This window comes from Enhydra lutris, unplaced genomic scaffold (assembly GCF_002288905.1).
Source record: "Enhydra lutris kenyoni isolate GAN:26980312 unplaced genomic scaffold, ASM228890v2 scaffoldscaffold51, whole genome shotgun sequence".
NCBI classification, from domain to species: domain Eukaryota; kingdom Metazoa; phylum Chordata; class Mammalia; order Carnivora; family Mustelidae; genus Enhydra; species Enhydra lutris.
The window spans coordinates 10223720-10243484 of NW_019154135.1; the positions used below are offsets into that span (position 1 = coordinate 10223720).

Below are 19765 nucleotides of genomic sequence, written 5' to 3' on the forward strand. Positions count from 1 at the left end.
AAGTGCAAATAACAGAACTGGGGACATGTCCTGTCAAAGCGCAGGGATTTCACTTTCTCGAAAGTGATGGATTTTAATCACTGAAAGGATATGAAGCGATTCACACTTTAGGGAAAGTACCCAGGCTGTGGTGTGGACACAGAAATTCATGTGCTTAATTCTCGATGTTCGGAAATGAAAACAGAGGGGTAATTGGGGCGGGGGGCCTCAGTCAGTTAATCATCCGACTCTTGATTTCAGCTCAGGTCATGATCTCAGGGTCATGAGATTGAGCCCCATGTCAAGCACTGTCCTGAGCGTGGAGCCTGCTTCTCTCTCTCTCCCTCTGCCCCTCCCCGCCCTCTCTATCAAAATAAAGTAAGATAAAATAAAATAAAATGAAATAAAATAAAATATAAAATAAAAATGAAAACAGGCATCTCTGGAGACAACTATGCTTTGTTTCACTAGAAATAAAACCTCTATGATTCATGGGTTTTCTCATTCTGTCTCAGAGTGTAGAGGTTAGATTCAATTTCAAGAACTGTTCTCAACACAGGTTCTTTGCAGAATCATAACTATTTCTCCATCCCTCAGTCCTCCTTGGGCAGTTTTTAAAATGAACGCGGTCATCACAAATGACTTTTGAGACAGAGGCAGTCTTTAAATAAATGTTTGAAAAGCCCAATACAGGTAACATCGAAGTATTTGAGGCCACTGATGACTTTTTATGATTACGGTGCTTTCAATTCCATAAATGTATGTATTTACATGTTCTTTCAATATTTCTTACAATAAAATGAGTAGTCAAATTTTGGGCTTCAGTTTAGAAATAAATGCGTCGTTGCAAAAATGCAACTTTATATATATGGGAAAAGGCATTAGGCACACGGAATCGAGGTCCCTAATCGCTGACCTGGGTTATTGCTGGGGTCCCTTCATATCTTTTCAGTGTAAAACACTGTGAAATCAGGTCAGCAGCTTTTTCCACTGTTGTTTCTTCTGGATCGAGTTTTGGTGGTAGCATCTTGTCCCAAGGAACAACTTCATAGGCTCTGTGAAATTATTAAATAAGGATATTTTACGAAAAGTGCATATTCAAATGGTATGAGTGTCGTATACCGTGTGGCAGATGGAATTCGAAGGCGTCCCTGCGACTCCTGCCCCCTGGTGTACGTACCATGTATAACCACCTTCCCTCCAGGGTGGGCAGAGCAAAGGAGTATGACAAGGTATCACGGCTGTGATACTCTGTATGCCAACTTTATATGGCCAAGGGGTGGTGTCTATATAATTAAGGTCCCTAATCAGTTGAATTTGAGTTCATCAAAAGGTGGATTCTCCTAAGGAGGTCTGACCCAAAGAGGTGAGCCCTAAAAAGAGACAAAGGCACAATAGACACTCTGCAGCTGTCCTTCAAGAAACACCTCATGAGGGGCACCTCGGTGGCTCAGTCAGTTAAGCATCTGACTCTTGATTTTGGCTCAGGTAGTGATCCAGGGGACCTGGTGATGAAGTTCAGAATATAAGGGAGGTTCAGTGGGGTGAGGTCTGGAGCTGATGACCAAGAAAGAATTCTTGAGATGTCTTTGGTGCAAAATGGTGGTTTATTAAAGCACGGGGACAGGACCTGTGGGCAGGAAGAGCTGCTGTCCCGGGTTGTGAGGAGTGAGTGGTCCATTGCATGCTTGCAGGTTGGGAGGGGTTTAGGGATAGTTTAACACTCTAAGGAATTTTGGAAGCAAGGTTTCCAGGACCTTGAGGGGCTAGCTATGGTTGGGAAAAGGTCATTTATTACTGTCTAATAAAACCTTAATTATGAGACTCTTCAGATATATATTGGTGGGCCTTATGCTTGGGGATGATTGCCCACATGTGTCTTGGAGGGTTTAGAGATAAAGGAAGTTTCCAAAGGAATTTTTATATGTTAAAGTAGACTTACAGGATCCTGGCTGGGGTGGGGGTGGAGGGCGGTCAGGCTAGGATTGCCTTTTGCCCTTAGCAAAGTGTTAAAGTGGAGGCAGTTGAGTCCGTAGAGGAAGGTCACTCTGCCTGCTTCAAGGACTTGAAGTCAGTGGGCTCTGGATAGTAAGGAAACTTAATAACTGTTCTTCTGCCTCTGTTTCCCACATCAGGGGGGTTGAGCCCCAGATTGGGCTCCGAGCTCAGCAGGGAGTTTGCTTCTCCCTCTCCCTCTGACCCTCCCCCTGTTCATGTTCTCTCTCTCTCAAACAAATAAGTAAAATCTTAAAAAAGAAAGCAAGCAAGAAAGAAAGAGAGGGAGTGATGAAGGGAGGGAGGAAGGGAGGGAGAAAGGAAGGAAGGAAGGAAGGAAGGTAGGAAGGAAGGAAGGAAAGAAAGGAAAGAAAGAAAAGGAAAGAAAAAGAAACACCTCCTGAGCCCAGCATCTGGAATGAACTGAATTCTGCCAAGAATCCGATCCATCCCAGAGGTCAAGGACCCAGCCCCAGGTGACACTCTGATTCCAGTCTGAGAAACTCTGAGTATTGAACCTAGGTGGGGCACACCTGGACTTCTGACTGCAGTCATGTGACTTAAAGTTGGTAAAGTGTGGCCATCAGTTGCATGGCAATGGAAAACCAATGCACTGAATTACATGCATGTTACAGTAGTTTGCACACAAAAATGTATTTGACCTTCGCAGCAAGGCAGAAAGACCATTCATTAACTTACAAATAAACACACTCTGGCTTAGAAAATGAAATTTGTTTGCTTAAGGTCACTCAGCTACTGACGGTCCAAGTCAGGATGCAGAAGTGGATTCTCCGCCCCTGAAGAGTGAGTCCCATTCCCACTGCTCCACAGCAGGGACCCTGATTATCAAAGTCTGGAGCGTGGTACTCGGAGTCCAGCCATCTTGGATTTCAAGTTTTGAAAGTTCTGTTGTTTTGGACACACACACACATGACAGCTGCTGCTACACAGACTCCAGTTTGATCCTGAAGGAAAACTAAAGAGCCCTCATTCCGGCGGTGGCATCCCGACAGGATAGATGGATAGACAGCCAGCCCCGGTGCCCAGCATCCTGCCCGTACCCTCCCAGCCTTGCCGCAAATGCTGAGTACTCGACTCTGCCCCATCAGCCATACTTCTTCCAAACAACCCCACTCCTCTCAGCTGGCAAACACATAATTACCAGTGATCCCAGTCCCTCAACAAATACCTATTCAGTGATCCCTATATTTCAAGCACTGTGCTTGGGATAAAAGCCTAGATAAGAAACCATATAAAAATCATATTTACTGCATAGGAATGATGTGAGGGTTTATTAAATTAATATTTGTGAACTTAAATAGCACAGTGATGGTCCCACAATGTGTTCACTGTTGGGTATATGTTTTCAACTCACTTGCTCTGAAATTACTGTGTCCTAAAGAAAAGCTAACTCTTATAAGATATTTTTAATTGTAGCAAAACCTTAAATGGTGCATTTTTCTTTCTCTCTCTTTTTAAAGATTTTATTTATTTATTTGTCACAGAGAGAGAGAGAGAGAGAGAGAGAACAAGCAGGGGGAGCAGCAGGCAGAGGGAGAAGCAGGCTCCCCCACTGAGCAAGAAGCCAGTTGCCAGACTCTATCCCAGGACCTGAGCCAAAGGCTTAACTGACTGAGCCACCCAGGGGCCCCTAAAATGGTGCAATTTTCAGACATAATACCTGAATGGTATTGCCATAAGAAATTCACCTGAGTTGAATTAAATCTTACAAGACGCATCTCTGTTTGAGCTTCTGACGCATTTCACGAATATTTTATGGATTTTCCATACAGGTTACCCAAGTTTTTTCCCCCCTAAGGAAACTTTTATATGATGTTTTCAATGAGACTATCAAATATCATGATTTCATACTTTGTTATGTCAAAAATCCCGATATTCTGAGCAAAGAATCACAACTTAACCAATTCAGTAACTGTTTCTAAAATGACCCCTGAATTTTTTTCTGAGAGACACCAAGATAAGAATACGATAGGGAATGAAATCAAAAGCTGGAGAGGAAATGAGAGGCCATTTTGTTAAAATCCTTCATTTTTAAGATGAAAAGGGTGAGAATGGGGAGTGTCTCACTACAAGCCCCCAGACGGTGTATGGATGCTTTCTCTAGAGCTCTTTTCTCAACTTGCTCTAAGGTTCTGAAACCCAGCTCCATGCCATGTATTTCTTCCTTTCCTTTTTTTTAAATGTAAATGAAGTTTATTTCTCTTTTTAAATACTGCTCAAAGCACTGCAGCTTGGTAAATAGTGTAAATTAGTATAGTCTTTTGTTTTTCATGAATGCTAAAAAGATGCAGCCTGTTCTAATGGGATAAATATTTTCACCCCATCACTTGGAGTTAATGAAGGCTCACACATAAGCAACACTCTTCCTAAGGAAAACAAGAAGCTGTTGCCAACACACCAACCAAGAGAACTGTGTAAAATGATTGTCGCTATACTTCTGCTGTTGTTTTACAATGGGGAGATAAGGCACACGATTTGGGTACAAACTTGACATCCAGACTTGTAATGCCCGTGGTTTACGTGGATTGTTCCGTCCAAGGGACATGAACTTCAGACAGCAGGGCACCATAACCCTAATAATGCATTTTGCTGACTAGTTATCTTTTCTTCCGAAATATGGGGTAGAATGAAAACAATCCCTCATTAAAAATTGACAGTTTACAGAAAAAAAGCTGTATGATTTTTGCCTTAGAATCTCCAAGTATATGTTGAAATGGAATTTCCTTCTCCCCTCATCTCAGCCACAAAATGGGCAAGAAGTACAATTCTTTAAAATGCCTTAATTTTCAGGGCACCTGGTGACTCAGTCCATTAAGCATGTGCCTTCAGCTGAGGTCATGATCTCAGAGTCCTGAGATGGAGCTCCTGTGTTGGGAATCCCTGCTCAGTGGGGAGTCTGCTTCTCCCTCTCCCTCTGCCCCTCCCCACCACTCCTGCTCTCTCGCTCTCTCAAATAAATAAATAAAATCTTTTCAAAAGTGCCTAATTTTCAACTTCCTGCAAACTAAGTACAGATGATTGAACCCAAAGCTTACCCAATGGCAGGATATTTCATAGAACATTTCTTATACACAAAACAACATAAGACAAAGGGCTAGTAAGTGACGTTTTCATTCACGAATTGGCATTATTTGGGTCAACAAGTTTCCAGATGCTGATTTCTCCTGCTAAGGAGACTCGCAGAGAAAGAGAGAGTGAGAGAGAGAGAGAAAGCATGACTTCTGATTGTAATCACACGTGTCACATATATTCTGTATATTTTTATAAACCTTCTGGGAAAATACCTATTCATAAGTGAATCTCATGGAATCTGTTTGTGATGGGTGTGCCATCGGTGTGTCAGGAAACTATGAAGCCCAAATGTGAGGCACATCTGCTGGGTTCGGCCCCCGGGGAGGGAAGGAGTTTGGGGGGAATCAAGTGCTTTGTGGTGCCCACACACATTGTCCGTCCCTTGTGCTCACGGCAGCCACCCCCCTGCCCCCACTTCTCCACTCTGTGTTGCTCTGCCGACTTCAGAGTTCATTGGACAGCTGCAATCATCTCTTCTCGGGGCTCACCGTCCTTAACCCTTTGCACAGTTTCACTCCCTCCTCCCTGAACACCCTTAACGTGTGTGCCAATTCACACGTGTCGCTGAGCCATGATTCCTACCCTTATTTCTCTGGCTCAGACTGCTCTTCCAAACCCCAGACCCATACACCCCATCACCTGCTTGACATAGTCACTTGGATGTCTGATGAACATATTTATATTTGTGTTCAGCAGGTCGAAAATGGACTTCTGATGTTTCCCTCCAAACCCACTCCCCTGCTGTCCCTGTGTCAAAGGAATGGCAACCTCAGACCATCTGGCTTTTAGTTCAAACCCTTGGATTGTTCTTGACTCTTATTTCCTTGACACTCATTACCTCCAACCTGGAAATTGTGTTGACTCTACTTTCAAAATATATCCAGAAGCCAACTGTGGCCGATAGCTTCCTGCCAACCTCCAGCAAACTGTCCTTGCCTGACCTCTACAGATTCCCACGGTACCCTCCCAGCTAGCCTCCCCCTTCTGCCTCATCTGGTTGGCTGGGAGCACAGAGGCCACCATGTTGCTTTCTACAAGTCTGATCTTACCACTTCTCTGCTAAACCTTCACTTCCCTCAGTGAAAACACCCTGGTGTTTACAGTTGCCTAAAGTGCCCCTGGACATCTGGTTCCGGGCCGTCTCTGCTTTTTCCCATCTTCTCTTCCTAATTCCCCTCCTGTACTCTGTTCTAGACACTCCAGCTCCTTGTCCATCCCCGACCCTATGCACACTGCTAACACAGGTCTTCCTCCTGACTCTGGATTCCCTCTGCCTGGAAAATGGTCACTCCAGAATTCCGCAAGTCACTCCCATTTGTTTTCTGAGCTTCTCTCAAATCCCATCACTGGAGGAGCCCCCTCACCCCCGACCTCCTTCACTACTGATGCCTCCCACCCTTACAGGGGGCACTCCGATGCTCTCATCCCATTCCACCTTTTCTCTTTAATGCTTCCACAGACTCATCACCTTCTAAAATATGAGCTATTCACATGTTATGTTTGTGCTTATCGTCCGTCTCCCTTTCGAATGACAGCACTTTGAGAACAGAGATCTTTGTCTGCCTTATTCCCAGATGAACTCATAGCCCAGGGCACAGACATGCAGCAAGGGCTGAATATGGTTTTTGACTGAGTAAATGAACTCCTTCAGGCTTTCTCTGCATTGGTTTTCTGCGATGCTATACTCCTATCTCCTCCTCTCTCTGACCATTTCCTTTGTGCTTTGGTCTTATTCTTCTAACAGACATAGATTTTCTTTAAGACCCTCTCTTGACCTCTTTATTTTAGCCATCAGTGTGAGTGAGTAAATATCTGCATTTGATGTTCTCTGAATGACTCACTGAAGCTAGGGCACTGTGGATGCAGAGAGGACATGTCATGAAAGATGTCATAGAAATACTTTTTAAAATTTTTTTAGTTTTTACTATTTTTTAAAAGTTTTATTTATTTATGTGGAGGGGAAGGGGCAGAGGGAGAAAAGGGAGAAGGAGAGGGAGAATCCCAAGCAGACTCCCCACTGAGCGCAGAGATGCACTTGGGGCTCCATCTCAGGACTCTGAGATTGTGACCTGAGCCGAAATCAAGAGTTGGCTGCTTAGCCAACCCAGCCACCCAGGCCCCCCTAGAAGTACATTTTTAAATCAAAGTTCTACTGGGAAAAATGCTTACTTTTGAGTTGAGGACTTGTAAAATGAGTCCTTTGAACTGTATTTCCTGTCTGGTTGTAAAAGCAGTTCCCCATCCTCCTAGAAGGGGCAAATAATGCGTTAAAGAAGATCAGATAGACATGGGAAGTGCTCACACTTTCTATGCACACGGTTTCTTGTTCCTCTGTCCCTACTTTTCTCCTGTCCTAGCACCCTGTGGGTGGGCCAGGTTTAATGCTCCCCTACTTTGCCCAGTTGCTTTGGATATATACATTCCCTGTATAACCTCCCAGGAATTAAGTTAAAATCGACAAATTGTGTATTCAAGTTAACGGAAAATCAATTCTTTAGGAGAAAGGTCTTGAATTTTAAATGCTAGCAAATGATGTTTTCAGCACCATGCAATTCAAACATCTTTAAAATGTCTTGTTTGTCTTATCGTCTGATGATAGGACATTAGGTCTACAATGTTTCCCTCTTCCTACATTTCATCTCATTTAATTAAAATGACTTATTATTATAACCATTGTCATTACTATCTTTAAAGAGTATCTGTTTAAATTTTCCACAATATCTTATCAGTGGTTCTTTGCCTGCTTTTCCTTCGTGTATTCTATTCATTTTTGTTTTTAACCCTGTATTCTTGGTTCCATTCTCTTTGGCTGAAGCTCTAGTTTCCAATATTCTTTCAAAGACATGAACCTCTGCTAGCTCAGTTGTTAACTAACTCATCCTCACCCTTCAGTACTGTTCTGGATGGATTTAGAATTCTAGTTTAATGCTTATGTTTATGTCGTAACCTAAGTGTATCTCATTGACCTCTGGCCTGTTGTCATTGCTTTGGAAGGACACTGAAAAGGATGGTTGGCTGGAACTCCATGTTCCCCCACTCCCATCCTCTGCTAATATTTAGGATATTTGTCTTGGTTTTCCTTCAGAGAAAATTTGTTTAGGAGAAGATCTACTTTTTTCATCTGGCTCAAGACATGCTATGCTTCTTCAATCTGAGAATGCATAATTTTCACCAATTTAGACAAGTCTTCATTTTTCTCTTTATTGTCAGTGGATTCAATTTATTCTCTTATGAAGTTCCCATAGACAAATACTAGACTTTCTTGCTCTGCCCGCCAACTGTCCTAACATTTGCATCTCTTCATCCCTAACATCCATTCTCATCCTATGCACTTTCCAGCTCACCACACTTCCTTCTTCCCGTTTCTAGTCTCTGTTGAAACATATCGTTTCATATGTTACATATTTTTTTATGCTTTTATGTTGTTACATATTTTTTTAATTTCACCAAGGCTACCTCTAGTGAAATCACTGTCATGGTTCTGTTAGCAGGATGATGATGATATATATATATTATTTAGAAGTGGTTTCAATTTTTGTATTGGTAAATGATTTTGACATTTTAGTAATTTTGCTGTGGAAAATGAAATCCTGCCTTATGAGAAAGAGAAAACTCCTCCAGACCACTCTCTCGCATCTTTACATATCAGAGCAGGTCAGCCAGGGAAAGTTCTGACCCTTCCATGCGGCTCCTGGTTCAGTCATGATACTGATAAGAGAGGGTTTAGTTGTATGTCTGCCAAGCTCTGCCTCGGTGATTTGGGATTTTTCTGGTTTTGTACAAGATACTTTTGCCTCCAAATGCAGTTGTAAACTGCTCTTGCTATGAGTTTGGCAGGAGACAGAATGGCAGGAAGGGGGAGGCAGGCGGGTGTGGGGCACTGCATTAGCATCTCCAAATTTCAACATCCTGCTTCAAGTGTCTGCATTGAAACCTTGGTAAATTCCCTCATTGATCGTCACCAAAAGTACAACTGGCAAGTTGTACCATCAGACAGTTCCCACCTCCATGCTAGAAAACCCAAAGGCACCATCTCCTTCCACCAGATGACCCGCTGCCCTGGGTTTCTGTCTTCAGCCACTACAGAGCTTGTACTGGCAAATCCCAACCCAACTTCCATCGTTCCAAAAGCACCAGCCTCAAGCCTGTGATGAGGAAGTTGGTTCTGAAGCACAGTGTGTCCATCCCACAGCCATAGGATCTGCTCCTTCTCTTACCACAATACAGTCTCCAGGGAGTTGTTCTTGAACATGGTCTAAAGCCGTGTAATAATTCCTAGGCAGGGATTTGGGGGAAGCTGATTCCTGTGCTCTTTCAGCCCACTGGTGATGATCCCCAGGCTGGAGGAGGCGCCCTTCCATACTCGCACATCAGAGAAGAAAGTCAAGTTCCTTCCATCTTGAACTGCCATGATTCCTCTGATGCAGCTACCTTGCTCTGCGCCCTTCCGCTCCGAGTTTTCTACCGCTTGCTCTCTGGAGGACACTGCCATGGTGTTTCATCAGATTCTCCTACAGGCTGCTCAGGGACCTCATTTAGGTCTCCTAACAAAGTCACAGCAGGCCTTACATTATTCCCCAATTCTGCACAGATATCAGTCATATGATCTCACTCATAGGTGGAATTGAAGAAACAAACAAGCAGGAGATGGGGGCAGAGAAAAGAAAAAGAGAGAGAGACAAACCAAGAAAGAGACTCTTAACCATAGTGAACACACTGATGGTCACCATTGGGATGAATTGTACTGAAGGGTGTTTGAAAGGTAAAGACATATTTTCACTCCTGGGATAAACCTCACTTGATCATAACATATTGTCCTTCTTATAAATCACTGGTTTTGGTTTACTAACACTTTGCAATAATTTTTGTGTCTCTGTACATGGAGAACGTAATTTCTGTAATTTCCTCTTTTTTTTTTTTAAAGTTCTGTGTCTGGTTCAGGAATATTAGGTTAAGTTGGACTTCTAAAACTACTCAGAAAGTGTTCCTTCTTCTATTTTCTGAAATAACTTATATTAGATGGATGTGATTTCTTCCAAAAATGTTTGACAAAATTCAGCAGTAAAATCAACTGATCCTACAATTTTCAGTGTGGGAAGACTTTTGATCAGAAAAATTAAATTTCTTTAGTAAATACAGAGCATTCATGTATCCTATTTCATTAGTATCAATTTTAGGATGTCATATTTTTAGAGGAATTTGTTCATGTAATTTAAGATGCTAAATGAACTGGCATACTATAGTTTATAGTATTTTCTTTTTTGCTTTTAGGATCAGCAGGAATAAACTCTTTAATTTTCTCTGTTGGTAATATGTGTTATCTCTCTCTTTCTTGATTATACTAAAAAAATATCTATCACTTTCATTGATCTTTTTAAAGAAACAACTTTTGGCTCTAAGTTTTCTCTCCTGTATCTTTCCTTTTTTCATTGATTTTTACTCTTATCTTTTTAGTCCTTTTTCTTTAACCATTCTGGTAGTTTCTTAATCATTAATCTTTAATTTTCAGAACTTCCTGGTTTCCTAAAATAAGCATAAAAGGCTAATTTTTTTTTCTTTTTAGCAGAATTTTAGCTGCATTATACAAAATTTAATAGGTAATAATTTTATCATTGTTCAGTTTAAAACATTTTCTAATTTTTCTTATGATTTCTTCTTTGACCTACAGATTATTTAGAAGTATGATTTTTAATGTGAAAGTGTTTGATATTTTTCTAAACATCTCATGGTTATTTATTTTTAACTTAACTCTGTGACAGTTTAAGAACAAAAGTAGAATTATTTCAATACATTTAAATATATGAAGACTTGTTTTATGCTCCAGCATATCATTATGGTGAATATACCATATACACTTGATACGTTTTGTGTTCATTTACTTTCAGCCTATTTGCATCTTCAGTGTGTAACTCTTGTAAATCCACATATAGTTACGTCTTGCTTTTTTATCCATTCTGATAACCTCTGCCTTTCCATTCAAATGTTTAGTATATTAAGATTTAATGTAACAATTGATATATTAGGATTATATGTAGCATTTTATTATAGTTGTCTGTCTGTCCTTATGTTTCTGCTCCTCTTTTCTGCCTTCTTTAGATTATTTAAATGAGAGGGGATTTTTAGAATACAAATTGTGTCATTAATAGGCTCCTTAACAATAACTAGTTATGGCACATTTCAGTGTTGTTTCAGAGGTTTCGTTAATGTCTTTAACTTTCCACAGTTGACTTGGAGTTAACATTGTACCACTTCACATAAAATGTGCAGACACTACAACCACATGTCCCTGTCATTCCTTATTTTACAGCTGTCACATGGACTATATCTACATTCATAATATGCTTCAGAGAACAATGTTAGATGTTTGTTTTAAACAGTTATATGTACTTTAAAGAAGTTAAAAGGAAAAAATAATCTTAAATACCCAAGATTTCTTGTAGTGAATTTCCACTGGCTATCTACTGCCTTTGTTTTTCGTGTCTTGAAAATTTCTTTACATAGCCTTTTAATATGTTCAATATAATCAGGCCCCCAGTTATATCCACGTCCTAGTCCCTGGAAATTGCATTTGTTAGCTTATACGGAAAAGGGTAATTCAGGTTGCCAATGGATTTAAAGTGCTAATCAAGTGACTTTAAAATAAGAAAACCATCCTAGACACTCACATGGGCACAATGTAATCCTAGGGTCCCTAAAAGTAGAAGGTCAAAGCAGAAGAGTAGGTCAGAGTGATTCCGTCTGATGAGGGAAGAACTCAACCTACCGTCGCTGGCTCTGAGGATGAAGACAAAGCCCGGGAGCGAGAGGATGAAGATACCAAGGACATAGATTCTATGCGACAGACTCTAGAAGAAATGCAACCTTGCCAGCACCTTGATTTCAGCTCAGCGAGACCCATTTCTGACTCCGACCCCCAGAAGTCTAAGATGACAAATTTGTACTGTCTAAGTCACTAAATTTATGCTAATTTCTTCTTTGGTAGAGGCCAACCCAGCCTTCGTCTTTGAAAGTTCGAGTTTCTAGGTGTAATATTCTGGTGTGACACGTTTTTTCTATCAGACCGTAAATATTTCGCTCCATTGCTCCACTGTCTTCTTGTCTGATGAGAGGCCTGTGAGGTTTCAACTTACTTTTCTCTTGCTACTTTCAAAATTTTCTTAGTATCTTTTGTACCTGAATATCTGGTGCATGGGCTTTTTGAAAAATGTTTATTCTGTTTGGAATTCAATAAGCCTCTTGAAAACTGTAAGTATATATCTTGCATCAAATTTGGGGATGTTTCAGTAACTATTTCTTCAAATATTATTTTCTGTTACATTTTACTTCCCCTTTTATTCTTGGACTACAATTAGTGTATTTAACTTTTTCATACTGTTCCATGGGTCCCTGAGACTCTGTTCATTTATTTTTAGTTCCTTTTTTTTTTACCCTCTCCAAGTTCTACTTTTAAATCCTTCATACTTTCCTTGTCATATCCTTTATGCTAAGTAATCCCATATCATTTCTATTTTAAGATTTTGAAATTTTAGTTTTAAAATTTCTCTTTGGCTCTGTTTTTGCATTCTATTTCTTTGATGAAAGTTCCTCTCTTATGATTATAAGTATATTCTCCATTATGGCACTAAGCACAGTTACAATAGCTGTATTAAAATCTCTGTGTGATAATTCTAGCCTCTAGCATGTTCCCATGTGAGCTTATCCCATTTTCCATGGTTTTTTGTATGTTGAGTAATTTTGGATTTTATGTTGGACATTGTACCTTTAATGTTGAGGAGGCCCTGGATTCTGCATTATTCCTGAATGTGTTTTGGATAATAGTCAGATCTTAGATCAGTACCTTGTTAGCCTTTGATAGAACTGATCAGAATCTGTTTTGAGCAAGGAGAGTCCAGACATGAGCCAAACACTTGGGCTAAGTTCATATGCGGAACTCTGGCTCCCTCCCTGTCTCTCCTCTTGGATTCTTTTCTTTAATTCTTGGTGCATGCTCCATTCTTTCATCTCTTTAGGTCAGAAAGACAGAGATTTTTTTTTTCTTAATTTATTTTCAGCATAACAGTATTCATTGTTTTTGTACCACACCCAGTGCTCCATGTAGTCCCGTGCCCTCTCTAATACCCACCACCTGGTTCCCCCAACCTCCCACAGAGATTTCTATTGAAATTTTAACTACTCCAGTTGCCTGAACATAGCCAAACTTCAGGCCACAAGGGGAAAATCACCCTGAGTTCATCCTCTAAGTTTTAACTCTGAAATTTACCTGATTTTGTTCAATCACTGGAGGTCTTGACCCAGTGGATTTGTGTTTCATCAGAGTCTGGGGTTGTTACTGGTCGGAGGGTTAGTCTTTTAGGAACTTACTCCACCACAGAGGAACAAAAATATTTAATGATTTCTTTAAAGATAAATGCTTGATTTTAAAGAATTTGCTTTGTTTCTTTTTCATATCTGCCTGTTCTTTTCCTTAAAAATTCAGTTTCATGAAAGTTAATGTATATACAGATGGCTCTATTATCTGAGGGTCCTTGGGTAAGATGTCCCCCTTCTGTTGGTCTGCTGACACCTTCTCACAAGAGACCTTTTTCACAGGCAGAGTATGATTTTGACTGTGGTTTCTTCTAGGGATAGCTTTTTTCTGTGCGATGCTACATGTCAATGCCACTTCGTGGAAATGTTGCCGTGGAGCATTGCTTATTTTTTCTGGGTACAAAGCTTTTCTCCTTCTTCTTCTTCTTCTTCTTCTTCTTTTTCTTCTTCTTCTCCTCCTCCTCCTCCTCCTCCTCCCTTTCCCCTCCCCCTCCTCCTTCTCCTTCTTTTTAATTTTAGGATATGGTATTCCCACACTACATGTATCCTAATAAATTGTGATCCATGTATCCCCGTGGTACAGAACAAAGTTTCTGTTTCTTCGCGGATGATATATGGTATTTTTCAATTTATTGTCTGGATCAAATAGTCAACTTCCCACCTGTGTGTAAAGATTTGTTCAAATTCTTGCTCATTGCTGAGATAGCCCTTTGTGGTACCTGAATTTATACAGAAAACTCAATTCCAAATATCCATCATGAGATCTGAGACTCCCAGACTCCCATTCCTATATAGGTATTAAAATCCTAGCCCATGTACTCTTTGGTTTCAGCAAAACCAGCTTCATTCCCCATTTCTACAGTAAAAAAAAAAAAAAAAAAAAAGCCCATTTTTATTTAGACCCATGACCTTAAGATTAAACATAATTCTTTCACAATTCCTTTGCAGCTAGTGCAATATTGAGTTCTGCCAACATCATTTAAAGTGACGTGTGCATTTTCTGGAAAAAGTCCTTAGAAAGAGGAGGATTGTCCCTCTCTGATTTTGCTTCTATCCTTCTAACCTGATGTCCAAAAGAATGAATCTAGGAGAGTACTGTATACTAAAACCACAAGATAGTCCAGAATCTGTGGATTATATAAAAGAGAATTAAACCTCTATAGTGTTCCCATCACATTATATTGGGGTCTCTGTTACCCAAAGCTTCCCCCATGAAAAATGTAATTTCAGTGGCACAACCATTTTTAGAACTAAATTTTCTCTTCCTTTCTGGAAACTACATCTTCTCTCTTCTCTTGCTTTTCAGCTCAGCTAAGTATTGGTTTTAAAATATGTGTAGCACTTTGATACATCTGTAGCATCTCAATATATCTGAGGTGATAGGGAGGATTTGTGGAAAAAAACACCCTCATTCTCTGACAATTCTGAAAGGAAGCTTCCTAATCCTGAATTCTAGAATTGCGACATTTACGTACAAGAAAAGGTGTAGATTTTTACTGTACAATTTAATCAATCACTTTGACTTAAATGAGAAACTCATATAACCAATATATCAGTCGAAATGCAGAATATTTTTGTCATCTCCCCAAATGCTTCATTTCTGCTCTCAGTTGATCTTCACTCTCCGTTGGCAGCCACGACTCCATGTTCTATTACTAACACTTAGCTTTGCCTGTTCCTGGCTTCATGTGATTGGAATCAGAATTATGTATTTTTTCAAAACTGGCTTTTTTTTTTGGCTTATTAGTATTGCCTTTTTAAAAAAAGATTTATTTTTTTTTATTGGGAGGGGAGGGACAGAGAGAGAAGGACAGAGAAAATCTCCAGTGGACGGCCCACTCGGTGCAAATCCTATTGCCGGGCTTGATCTCATGACCCTGAGATCATGACCTGAGCTGAAACCAAGAGTCGGATGCTTAACTGACTGAGCTACTCAGGTGCCCCTTAATATCAGCTTTTAATATTGGTGAGATTCTCTCACGTTCTGGTTTACACTTTTTTATTGAATACTTTCCATTCTATGATCTGTTAATCCATTTTCTTTTCTACGGATTTTTTGTGTACATATCAATTGAGCTGCTACAAGTGTTCCTATACAAGTCTCTTTGTGGACACGCACTTTGATTTTATCAGGTAAATACTTAAAGATGGAATTACCGGGTCATGGCGTAGGCATGTCCCTTTATAAGGTATGCCAAAGGTTTGAAAAATCCATTTGCTTTCTGTCCTCACCAACATACAGTGTTGTCAAGCATCTTTTTCTTTTCTTTGAAAAAAACATTTCAAATTATACACATATTAAAAAAAGAATTCTTTGCCTCTCTTTTTACATCATACTAGCTCCTTGATGGTTTCCAAGTATCGTAATTTTAGTCTTTCTGGTGGGTACTCAGTAGTAATCCATTTTGGTTATCATTTGTACTTCCTTCACAACTAAAAATGAACACCTTTTCATGTGCCTATTGGACATTTATATGTCTTCTTTCGTGAAACATTTATTTCAGTCTTGAGGTATTTAAGAAATATTTTTGCTATCAAGTCGTGGGAGTTCTTACCCCACAGATCTTGACAGATGCTGCAGGCACTTTCTTCCTGTCTGTGGCTCACACTTTTACCTTAACAGTGGTCCAAAGAGCAAAGGACTTTAGTGTTGACAGAATGAATTTTTTTTTCTAGGCATAATGATTTTGACTTCCTCTGTAAGAAACTGCCCACCAACTGCAGATATTTTATCTTGTATTTTGTTGTAGGACCTTCTTCGTGCTAGCTTTTCCGTTTAGGTCAATGGCCAGCACAAAGTAATTTCTGTGACGGTATGAGAAAGGGACACAGGGCTCCCTCCCACATGCATGTCCAGCTGTTCAGAGACTGCTTGTTGAAAACACTGCATGTAAACCAGTGAACCGTCTTGTTACTTTTGTGTAAAAACTGTCTATTTCTGGACTCTCAATTCAGTTCAGTTGATTTCTCTGTTATTACACCAAAACAGCACTGTCTTAGTGCGGCATTGCTGTGGGTCTTCAAATCAGGTAGAATCACTTTCCTATCGCATTACTTTTTTCAAGATGTAAATTAATGTAAATTTCAGAGACAAAAGCAACTTTGTATTAAAAAGGCACAGAATTATGGTAGGGAAAGCACTGCAACTATTTGGAGCTTAATTTGAATATTGATTCTTAAAAAATACTGAGTTTTTCACTCCATGAAAATAATATTATGAATGAATTTATTTAGATCTTTTATTTGTCTCAGCATTTTGAGATAGTTTTCAGTGCAGATCTTTGAACATTTTTTATTAAATTTTTCCCTAACATTATAGTTTTTAAAAATGTTATTATAGGGGCTCCTGGGTGGCTCAGTGGGTTAAAGCCTCTGCCTTCAACTCAGGTCATGATCCCAGCTGGGATGGAGCACTGCATCCAGCTATCTGCTCAACAGGGAGCCTCTCTTCCCCCTCTCTCTGCCTGCCTCTCTGCCTGTGATCTCTGTCTGTCAAATAAATAAAGAAAATCTTTTTTAAAATGTTATTATAGTGTTATTTTTATAATCTTATTTTCCAATTTCTAGACACTGGAAAAAATTATTTCTTTTGTATTTTGGCCTTCAATTATTGACTGAGATGATTTATATATATATATATATATATGTACATATATATTAAAATTCTGTTAATACAATAAATCATAGGCATTGATTTCTGAATGGTAAGCCAATTTTGCAATCCTGAGATGATCTCTATTTCATCATGATGTATTATCTATTTAATACATTGCCAAATTTAATTTAGTAAAATTTTCTAAGGATTGTTTTGTTTGTTTGTAGAAATATTAGACTGTAAATTTTTGTTGTAATATAGTTTACATTTTGGTGACAGAGCTCTATTTTCCTCAATGGATTATTTGAATATGATGATATGATTTCTCCCTTAAACATATGATCTTATTCCTTAGTAAAACTACCTCCACCTAGTGTTTTCTCTGTAAAAAATATTATGATAATCTGCAAAAGTATTTTCACAGACATAGGTCCACTGAGGTTTTCTCCTTGTGTCAGTTTTGGAAAGTTGTGTTTTTACACCATTTGTTCATTTTATCTACATTGTCAACCTCACTGGCATAAAGTTGTTTATAATACCACTCTTTAACAGAAAACACATTGTACGGAGTTGTAGTGTACTTGCAACGAATGTCATCCACTAACACATACAGTCCGAGGAGGTTGTACAGTTGCGTACAACCAAGAAACGACCGTAACAGAGTCAGAGCATTGACATTTTGCTGAAAGTTTCCTCATGCCCCTTTGCCATCCACGTCTCCCTCTCCTCCCAGACCAGGGCAACAGGTGATCCATTTTTTGTCCGTTTTATTGGTTTGCGTTTTCAGAATTTCATCTACATAGGATCCATGGCACGTCATGTTTTGTTTCTGAGTGTGTTCACGCAGTATAATGATTCGGGAAGTTTGTTCGTCTTGTCGCAGGGATCATCGCTGTGGTCAGTCTAACTGCTGACCACTATTCCATTGTACGGATCGGCCGCCATCAGTTCACTCTTGCACATGCACATAAACATTTAGTTGGTTTCCATTTTTAGACTGTCACGAATAAAGCTGCTTTCAACATGTTTATGTCCAAGTTTTCGCGTGGACATGTATTTAAATTTGTCTCGGGTAAATATCTAGCCGTGGAGTGGCCGTCTACGGCTGGCACAGGTGTAGGTCCACCGTCCAAACAGTGTTCAAGAGTTTCCAAACTCGTTGTACCATTTCGCATCCCCGGCAAGAGGGTGTTAGAATCCCACTGCTCTGTATCCTTGTCACACTTGGAATTTTCAGTTGTTTTAATTTTAGATAGGGTTTTCACTGAATCTCCAGGCCAGTTGGAGAAGTAATAACCCAGCAACAGGTCTTCCGACCCAGGAACTTAGTTTATTTTTCTTTTATTTAGGTCTTTGCTAATTTATTTCACTCAGTAATGTACCAAAGTTTTCAGTTAAAAAAATTCATGGTTTTAAATCAAATCTTGTGTGATTTTTGGTACTATTGTCAATGGAATGTTTCAACCTTTTATTTTCCAGTTGTTTGCTTCTGATACGTAACATTACAATTGATTTTTATACAATAACAATAAGCCTTTGCCTCTGATAAATTCGATTATGTCTAACACTTGGTTTGAGGATGTCTGAGGACTTTTTACAAATATAATCATGTCAGGGGCACCTAGGTGGCACAGTCGATTAAGCATCTGACTCTTGATTTAGGCTCGGGTCGTCATGAGATCAAGCCCCGCATCAGGCTCCATGCTGACCACGGAGTCTGCTTGGGATCTTCTCTCCCTCCCCCTTGCCCCTCCTGCTCATGCTCTCTCTTTCTCTCTTTCAAGTAAATACATCTTCAAAAAAAACAAAGCCCTAAATATCATGTCATCTCTACGTGAGTTGGAATTACTTCTTCCTTTCCAATATTTATGATTTCTATTTCTTTTTCTTGCCTTTCTGCAATAGCTGTCCTCTCCACTAAATGGAAAATGACAGTGGTAACAGCAGGCATGTTTGTCTTTTTCCTGATATTAAGGGAAAGACATTTGGTCTTTTTCATTATTTCCTTTAGCCTCAGGTTTTTCACAGATGCCCTATATCAGATTGAGGACGTTCCCGTCTAAGTCTCATTTGCTGAGAGTTTTGGTCTAAATGACCATTGATTTTTTTCCCTTTTGTTAATAATACTCTTGGTTATTTCTGATTCTTTGCTTCTCTGTATCTATTTTATAAAGAACTTGTCAAATTCCACATAAATACAGCTAAGATATTGATTTGGATTGCACTGAAACTACAAAACAACTTAGGGCTTCCCATCTTTCTCTTCTTTTTCTATTTAACATTGTTTTCTTGCAGTCAGCATATAGTTGGGTATGGAATTTTTTTCTCTAACATAAAAATTGCTGACTTTCAATTTCCTTATATTAAATTGTATTCAACATAACATCTGACATAACTTGGTTTAAATATAGGTTTATTTATTATTTCTTCCGTTCTTTTTCTTTTGTGTTACTTTCTTTTGTATTATTTGAGGGTTTTTTTTTCTTTTTTAAATTTCATTTTGTCTCCCCCATTAGCTTATTTCCTATGATTGACTGATTGATTGATTGGCTTCTGTTATTACTGTCTCTGTAAGACTTATATATCTTTAATTCTAGGGTTTAAAGTATAATATTATACCACTTCATGAATAGTGTAAAAAATTATAATAGCATATGTCTATTTTCATCCTGACCTCCCTTGTGCTATTGTTGCACAATTCAGCTCTGCATGTGCTGTGCCCCCAAAATACATTGCTACTATTGTTGGCTTAAACATTCAATGATATTTTTAAAAATTTCAAAATGAAAAACAGTG

At 39.3% G+C, this 19765-nt stretch overlaps 1 protein-coding gene and 1 pseudogene across 1 annotated transcript in view; both read right to left on the bottom strand.

The window, feature by feature from the left end:
• Positions 1-19765, bottom strand: part of LOC111156983 (spermatogenesis associated 48) — a 70250-nt gene that overhangs the window by 29758 nt on the left and 20727 nt on the right. The window contains exons 3-4 of the mRNA XM_022518166.1: positions 7237-7313; positions 896-1034 (exon numbers count right to left, since the gene is read on the bottom strand). Coding sequence (XP_022373874.1) covers positions 896-1034; positions 7237-7313 — 216 coding nt within the window. The remainder of the gene's footprint in view (positions 1-895; positions 1035-7236; positions 7314-19765) is intronic.
• On the bottom strand, positions 8706-9669 carry LOC111157001 (annotated as a pseudogene).